General features: G+C 52.9%; 1 protein-coding gene across 1 annotated transcript in view; it reads left to right on the top strand.

The window, feature by feature from the left end:
- Positions 1 to 234: 234 nt before the first annotated feature.
- LOC104077948 (integrin alpha-11-like) overlaps positions 235 to 8,766 on the top strand; it is a gene marked incomplete at both ends in the record, with an annotated part of 18,995 nt that continues 10,463 nt past the window's right edge. The window contains 2 exon segments of the mRNA XM_009579373.1: positions 235 to 361; positions 6,938 to 6,965. Coding sequence (XP_009577668.1) covers positions 235 to 361; positions 6,938 to 6,965 — 155 coding nt within the window.

Raw genomic sequence — 8,766 nt, forward strand, 5'->3', positions numbered from 1 at the left:
GGATGGTTGAGGTTGGAGGCGCCTCTAGAGATCATCTAGTCCAAGCCCTGCTCTAGCAGGGTCACCTGGAGCAGGTTGTCCAGAGCTGTGTCCAGTTGGGGTTTGAATATCTCCGTGGGTGGAGACTGCACAGCCTCTTGGGGTGACCTGTTCAGTCCCTGACCACAGTAAAAAAGTGTTTTCTCCTACTATCTCAGCACCTTGGCTGATGGGATCCTTCTTTTCTCTCCCCAGGCTTCAGTGACACCTTCAACATTGACACCAAGAGACCCAAAATCATAACTGGCTCTAAGGAAGCATATTTTGGCTACACGGTGCAGCAACATGACATCGGTGGGAAGAAATGGTAAGTGAGCTCTGCGCCAGGCTCTGAAGAGGGGGGGATCTAAAGCGACTTACCCAAAATGCTGTATATCTCCTCCAGCTCCATTCGACCTCTGGTTTGGGGTGGGCAGTGCTCCAGCTCCAAGGGAAACCAAGTTTGCTCTTGGTGATGCTGGTGCCAAGCCAACCTGGGCAAAGTAGAGAATAGAAACCCTCTTCCTTTCCAAAAGAGGAGATTTATGTGGGGGGGTAACAGCATATTTTGTATTTGGTAGGTGTATGTATATGGAGGGTGCATGTGCTCTGCGTCCTGCCCGGCTGCCTCTCGGGAGGTGCCACACGTGGGGCTTTGCTCCAGGCAAGTTCACGGTTCCTCGGGGCCCCTTGGCCTCCAACACTCACTGGAAACCCATCTGGGTTTTGGGTCGAGGCCATCCCGTTTTTATATGGTTTCCACCAGAGAGCCGCGGTCTGCAGAAGTGCTCAGACCTGCCTGCGTCCATCAGGAGTGCAAGATGAGACTCGGATGGGCTTTGCTTGGTTTTGGGTTTCGCGGCAGGTTTTGCTCCTCGCCAGGGCTGGTCCCCACTGGGGGATCCCACACAGATGTTGGCGGAGACCTTTGGTGCTCTCCAGGAGCACATCTGGATGCTGCAGTGATGAGAGCAGCTCAAAAGCCCATGAAATTCACTGCAACTCAATTACTGCGGAGCTGAAGGTTCTGCCCGAGGGGTGGATGATAGCCAGGCTTAAGGCAGCAAGCAAACATGTAATTAATGCAGATGGATACCGCTGAAATTCAAAAATCAGACCTGTGCTGCCTTTGCATGGCCTTTGCTGGTGCTGGCGGGAGGCACGGGGCCAGACCCTGTCCTGCGTCCTCAAGCCGAGCTAATATTTTCCTGCAAGGAGGAGCAGGGAGGTTTGCCTTTAACCTTGGTGTCCCCAGCTGCCGTCGGCACGGCCTGAAACCTCCCTGCTCACCGCTTCCCTTCTGTTTAGTGGAGGGTCGGGGCCGGCCACCCAGGCACGCTGCGGTGAGCCTTTCCGCTGGCTCTGGGCCCCTGTTTCCCGCAAGGATTGTGTGCTTTTCCCAAATGGTAGTGTGCATCCAGTTAATGGGGGGATGCCGACGTTGTGTATCGGGGCTGCAGGGGCTGTCCCAGCTCTGGTGCTCCCAGCTGCATCCCAGGGAGATGCTTGCTATTAAATCCGCGCTGACGTTTCTACTCTCCGGGTCACCATTTCCTTCCGCCATCCAGCAGAGACCCGAGTTAATATTCATAAAGCTTTGAATAGTGGGATAAGGTTCAGCTTTCTGGTGTGAATGCGTGCACTGGGATGGGCTGGGAAGGGAGGGGACTGCCTGGGGTGCAGCCCATGAGGCTTCCTCTGTACCATCGAGATGGGTCCTGAGCAGGTATTTTAGCACCCAGTATCCCCTCGGAAGTTCAGAGGCTCACATCTGCGTGGCGGTGATGAGTTTTTCCACTGCTTCAGCTCATAACTGAGTGCAAGGCTGCTCACGGCCGGGCTGAGTCTCCCCAGAAGTGTGACCATGCCAGGTACCAGAGCATCCTCGTAGGGGGACGTCCCCGTGGTCCATGAGCAGGTTTGCATGGAGCAGTCAGGGAGTTTTCTCCTAGAGCTGACCCTGCCTGGGGCCGTGTCAGGGACCAGGTGGTCTCTTGGGATCCTTTTCATCCTCACTGTCCATGAACCTAGGCTATGAGACTGTTTCTCAACCAGCCACCTTACACTTAACAAACCAGAAGCCAGAAACATCTGGCATGGAACAGCCCTCCACCCTTTCTTCGCTTGAGAACATGGATATTTACCCGAAGAAATGCTTTTTGGGGGGGGTAAAGAATTTTGGGCAGCCTGACAGCACAACTGCTCGTGGCCAAAGCCGCTGGAGCACGGCATAAATACGATTGTCAAGTAGTTCCAGTAAATACAGCAAATTCCTGCATCGTCCCCTGCTTGAGACCTGGGTGGGGACGGCTGATGTTAATGGATGATGTTGCTCTGCTTGGTGTGAAGTCTTCCATCCTCATCTCCTTCCATGCGACGCTGGAGCACATCTGAGTGGCACCGTGCGCTTAATGTCTAAGGGAACCTCAGCCCAGCCTGGTGTCTCCATCCCTCATCTGCTCCTGGGCAGAGCCCAGGCATGTCTGTGAGATGGTGGGATGGGGACCATGCTCTCCAGGGCAGATGATCTGATGCTTCAGAGCACGTGAGCTCTTCATTTGCACAGACCTCCACTGTGGAATATTTTCTATCGGGAATGGATCCAAAACCCAAAAAATTTGGTGGTATTTGCGCTGGCCCCTGCAAGAGACTCTGGCTCTGCAGAGGTGTCTGCCAGGTCAGGGCTAAGCCTAGGAAAGGCTGTTCAGAGATCATGGTTCTCTGAAGCAGATAAAGAGCAGGAACCTAGTGTCTTTGCCATCGCGTTCCTCCCTGCCTCTGCTTCTGGAGAATGTCCCTTTTCCATATCTCATTTCATCCTAAACGTGCCACAAGTCTCCCCTTGGAGGAGAGCAGCGTAACTGGATGTGAATGGCACGCAGGCACCTTGCTCCGAGGTGCTCGTGCTTCACTGTGCTCCTCAAATGACAAAATGACATCCGTGGGTGCAGGTGGTGGGGAAACCCTCCTGGGACCGCAACTGAGCCTTGCTCCCAAGGACGGACCCTCCTCGCCCACCCCTGGGCAGGAGATGCAGGGCATGGATGCGGCCGAGCCTGCCCCATCCCTCAGCCCGTCTTGCAGGGGTCCTGGCCGAGGCACTCACGAGGGGTGCTGCGCAGCTCCCCCCTGCCCCTCGGGGTTTGGTTTCCCTGCCAGGCGGGGAGGGCAGCAGTAGCTAAGCCGTTGGGTGTTCAGTGCCTGCCTGGGCTGGTTTTGCTGCTCTGCAGAGATTTCTGCCCGAAGTGAGCTCTCTGAGGGAGAGGCCCTGCGGAGATCGGTGGAAAACACCCCTTTTTTGAATACTTTCAGCCCGATAGTAGCTATAGATTCTGTTTTAGGCATGACCCTGGCTGCATCCCGGCAGAGGGCTGCAATTCCCATGCCATTTGGGGGCTCTTATGCTTTTTTTTCTCATGCCTTTGAGCTGCCACCATCACTGATGGGGTGGCCAAGGGCTGTCTTCCCTGGGGACCAGCGAAGGGGGAATTTTGCCTCCTTTCCCAGCAGGACACTGGAGCAAAGACCAGCTCTGGCTCCTTTTGGCCCTTCTCACATCTCTCCTGCCAACATCAGGCAGGACACAGCTGTAGGTTTCTCTTCTGTCAGTTCCCCTGCATGAAAAAAATGGATGTTCTCTGCACAGAATGAGTGTATGTATATACATAAGTACAGCATCTATTTGAATATGCAATTATGTAGCATAAAATGTCTATTAAATATGTGTACACAGTTAAAAAATGAAGCCACCATGACTCACTCTGGTTAAAGGATAAATGACTGAACAAACAAAACATCTATAGTATAAACCAAGGACGTACAGAGAGAGCAGGATAATAATTGTGCTAAGCCTCAGCCAACCCCAGGAGTTGGCAGGAGGCAGAAGAAATGGAGATGCTAAAATGAAACCCCAGTTGCTGGTAAAGAAGCCAGACGAGCATCCTTCAATACCATCCCAGAGGAGTTCAGCAAAATCCACTGAAATGCAGAAGAGCTCAGAGAAACTAAATGGTTATCTCAGAAGCGTGGTTCGTATAGGAGCGATGGTTATAACAACGTGCAGAGGCCCGGCTGCCAAATACCAAATGTGGAATCTGAGGACTTTGGCACCTATCCTTCAGTCTGAGTCTTTTAATGCTGCTTTTGGCTGGCGTGGATGGCTTTAGAAGGGTTTCAAAGCAGCTTTTATATATATTTGTGTGTGTGTGTGTATTTGTGTGTGTGTGTATAGGCATATTTGGGTGTATGCATATACACAAACTTATATATAATATTCTGTAGGTATATTTTTAGTTGTGACTATTTCCTTTTTTCTAACCTTTTGGGAAGGGAGCCAGATCATTTGCACACGGGGGCTGTAACTGCAACCCTGATAGTGGAAAATCTGGGAGGAAAGAATTCAGATTATTAAACTCCAGGGGAAAAAAATGTTTAGATATATACTGCTCGAAAAGCTCATCGATTTGTGGGGTGGCTTTTCTCCGCTCACCGTCTTCCCAAGCAGCGAGTGGCTTTCAGACCCCTCTCTCAACACTTTCTCTCCTTTTTTCATTAAGCTGGAGGTGCAACCCAAGTGCCTTCTCCAAGTATGTGAATGGAAAAAATGACAGTAGGCTACTGAAACTCATCCTACCGTGCGACGTAGCTTCGTACAGCAGCAGCCAGGCAGCGGCTGCCCTGCCCCGGGGCGTCTCTGGTGCAGACAGGGCAAGCGGTGCCCAGCGTTATGGGGTCTGAGCACCCCCAGTCCCCAGGGCTATGCATCTTGGGGGAAACCTAGGGGAAATGGGAGCTCCCCGTGCTGCTGGGCTTGGAGTAAAGTGGCCTGGCAGGAGTTTTGGTAGAAGGAGAGGGAGTTACTGTAAAGGTAGAGATGATCATGGTGTTGACCCAACGGGGTGACTTGGCTTGGAGGTGTTCCCCTGCCCCAGGTCATACTTTGGTTCATGCCATCTTGGGGGTATTTAAGGTATAAATTGCATTACCTCAGGCGTGTTTCTTGCTGTGGATGGATTTATTTGGGCAAAATGCATGTGTTCAAACGTGAAAAAAGTTTCCACACATGGGATGTATGTCCCTCAAACATGGAAGCTCCCATCCCCATGTGCGCTCTCCTCATGCTGCACATGGATGTTTGTGGCAAACGCAAACTGGAATCGCCTTGAGTTTGGGGAGAAAATATTCTTAGATGTCCAAAATCAGGTAAAAAACAGGGAAAAAAGTTCCCTCCATCCTTCATCTCCCCTCTCCCAATTGCTTCTCCTGATTGCTGCCCATCATCCCATGAGGAGGAGCTGCGTCACTGCCTAAGGAAGGACAAAAGGACCCGTTCCCTCCTCCCACACGTGCACAGGAGGACGTGCCAACCACTGCCCTCAGCTTTCCATTGCCACCAGACACCCCAGTACAGAAGCAGGAGAGGGAAAGGGGCCCGGGGGACGGGTTGTGCCTCCATGGGGCAGACGGCAGCAGCCCTGATGCTCCAAGCAGCGAGCACCGGGACTGCTGCCCCGCGCCGGCTTGTGTCTGCGGATTGAAAGTTTCCAGCTATGCAAAAAATGAAGCTTGAGAAGAACTGGCTGTGGAAGGAAAGCCCTGGGAATAAACATCCATCAGCCTTCAGAAGCCATAAAAATAATAAATACAGCATTCCCGAGCTGGCTGAGATCAGGGCTTCGCTGGTGCTGCTGGCAAGGTGGCATGGCTGGGGAGAGGTCCCGGATGGGCTTCAAGGGCTGTGGGTCGAGCATTTGGGGTGCTGGACGCTCTAGAGAGCTCTCTAGCTGCTCTCTCCCTCCTGAACTCGTGTCTCGTGCTGTCCCGACCCCGGTTTGCAGCAAAGGGGTCCTGTGAAGCCTCGGTGCAGGGTTTGGCCCCCTTGAACCCTCTCCGTGCGCAGCTCCCCACCGCCCTCAGCAAGAGCTCATCCGTGCAAGCGCCCCAGGGCTAACCCTCCCTTCCAAGGGTGCCTGCAGGGGGGCAGCCCTGAGCCCCCATCCCCGCGGCTGCTCCAGGCACAGACATGACGTTTCCAGTCTGAGCACGGCCAAAGGGAAAAGGAGGAGGGAGAAGAGAGAAAAATCTGCTTGGTGGATTTAAAGCTATAATTGTGCTGATCTGGAAAAACAGTTAAAGGGTTTGCTATTTCCCTACTACTGCGAGAGGCTTTCTTGGCTGTAATTCTCCTGTGGTTTGGCCGGTACCCGAGCGCTCGGATTATTTTGGTGAAAGGGTACATAACTGCAAAGCATTCCTCCGGTGCGGGGATAATGTCTGCTCCCGGCTCTCCCTCCCACCACGCCGGGGCTGCAGGCACGGGCTGGCCGCAGGGTGCAGGATGCTGTAGCAGCCCACCCCATCTCCCGTGTTCAGGGGTTGTCCTCTTTTTGGCACACATGGGGTCTTTTTTTCCAGATAATCAGATAGGCTCTGTTATTAGCATCGCTGGGCTCTTTGGGGCTGCTCCACTTTGGGGCACGTTCTCATGGCGCCTTGAAGGACACGGGACATCTGACATCCCTGGGGCAGGTCTTCCTTGGCATAAAGCAGCGCGGTTGTCGCAGACTCTGGGGTCTGTTTGCAGCAGCCAGTTAGGCCCTTTCGTTATTTCTTTTAATTTTTTTTTTTGAAAACTTTTGGTCTAATTGGAAAAATAGATGTGGTCTCATGTTACTCGCTGTAGGACTTGCAGAAGAGAGGGGCTCACGGGAGGACGTCCCCTTGCAGACAAACCCAGTCTGCACCAGCAGCACTCGGCTGACACTCTTCATGGTTAGCATGAGGCTAAGGGATGGATCTGGCTAAAAGAGGAAGGAAAAGGTCTGCCACCCTGTCCAGCAAAAAAGCAAAACTGCACTCGGTATTTTTTTTTTTTTCACAAGGGACCCAATGGGAGGCACATGCAGAAATGGGGATTTAGGCTATTCGACAAATCTGGCAGGCGGAGAGCAGCTGCCCCGCAGCTTCTGGGCTTCTGGGCATCCCAGCATCTCCATCTTGCTTTCCCCACCTCGAGAGCCTGAACATTTCCCCTGCCCCAACCCTGCGGGTTTACCCAGGGCTTTCCAAACTGCTGCAGCAAGAGCAGCATTCCCTAATCTACCTTTGCTTGCTGTGACACACAGGTGGGCTTCCCCTCTGAGGTGCACCAGGATTTTTAGGAAGAAACAAAGGAAGCCCATCAAGCATGAGCTTTGGCAGCCAGGCCCTTGATGCATAGAGGAAAGTTGTCTCCTTGGGGTTTTTAAAGCATCCTCATTGCACCATAGCATTAACATTCAGGTGCAGCCCTAAGACCCCAGCACCCTTCCCACAGTGAGACCTGGGGTGGCTGGAGATGGATGGACACCAGGTGCTGCCATCATGTTACACGTGCTGCGAAGTATCTATAGCCTCATTTATGAAGATGTCTATAGAGAAAGGGGATCTTGCTCCTTCCCATCCCATATTATTCACCCATAAAAAGGCCTTTGCAGTCACGTCTTCATTATTTAGGGTTGGGGGCTTGGTGCCCTGGTCTCAGAGCACTGAAGGACAGATGGATGGAACTGGTGCCTCCAACACAGAAATGCATGGGTGGGGGAACTCCCCCAAACACCGTTTAGTGATAATGGGTGACTGGGGAAAGCAAGAGGCACCTGGTGAGAACCGGAGTCACAGATCAGGGTTTGCTTTGGAAACCTCCAGAAGAAAGCCAGAGATTGCACGAGTCTTGGTGGACACGTGCAGCCTACAGAGAGCATCCACCAGTAACTCCAAATGCAGCAGTGGAAACCCACGGCTGGGCCAAGAATCATTGACGGGCCTCGCCGGTAAACACCTCTTTATTCCAATATCCCTAAGTAAAAGGGAAAAAATTACACCAGGAAAAATAAGAAAGTATCATTACTGCTGACCACAATATTCTGCGAGTTCCTCAGACATGTTTTGCAACACGCCTGTCATCTGCTATTTTAAGGAAAGCGCCGGTAATTTTGCTTATTGCGATGTCTGCGTAGTTGCTGCAGCAGCGTGGGCTCGGACCCTGCATGCCTCCATGTCCTGGGTCCCCTCGGGGCTGTTGCCGTGACGTGGCCGCTTGGCGTGGGGGGAGATGGCCCGCCGGGTCCCGCCCGGCCACAGGAGGGGTTTGCAGACGCGCTGTGGGAACGGGCTGTGTAATTAGGAGCATCCATTCCCGGCTCGACCCGGCGCGCGGAACAGCTGGTTAAATTACAGTCGTGTTTATGTTTCATTTTGCAATGAGAGGGTTTGTTATAAAGCAGGGAAAACATTGATCAGCCTTTAAAAAAACAACAACCGAGGGTGCTTGTGCGCGTCGGTGGCAGATGGACAGCCTTCTGCAGGCATTCCCCGTGCAGGAGCCGGAGGGGACAGGAGGGGTCAGGGATGGGGACAAAGCTCATGTCCAGGAGTGGGTCAGGGTCTGGACCTGGTTGCCTGCGCTGGGCACTGCGGGGTCAGTGGGACCCAAACCTCAAAGTAAGGATGCGCTACATCTTGGGAGAGAAATCCCCTAAAACTCACCCAATGTGGGGATGGAGCACTGCAACTGCTCTGTCGTTAGTCGGTTGCCTATTAATTGGGGTAATATGGGGAGCGTAGGGAGTGAGCGAGAGGCTCTAATGCCTCCACCGGGAACGCTTCTGCCAAGGGATGATTTACCAGGTATTCGATGGGCAAAACAGTCTTGCAAAGGGTGTAACATTCCCCTACAACCATTCTAAATAACGAGCCTGAATGGCTCAT

Source organism: Fulmarus glacialis, unplaced genomic scaffold, assembly GCF_000690835.1.
Source record: "Fulmarus glacialis isolate BGI_N327 unplaced genomic scaffold, ASM69083v1 scaffold26316, whole genome shotgun sequence".
NCBI lineage: Eukaryota > Metazoa > Chordata > Aves > Procellariiformes > Procellariidae > Fulmarus > Fulmarus glacialis.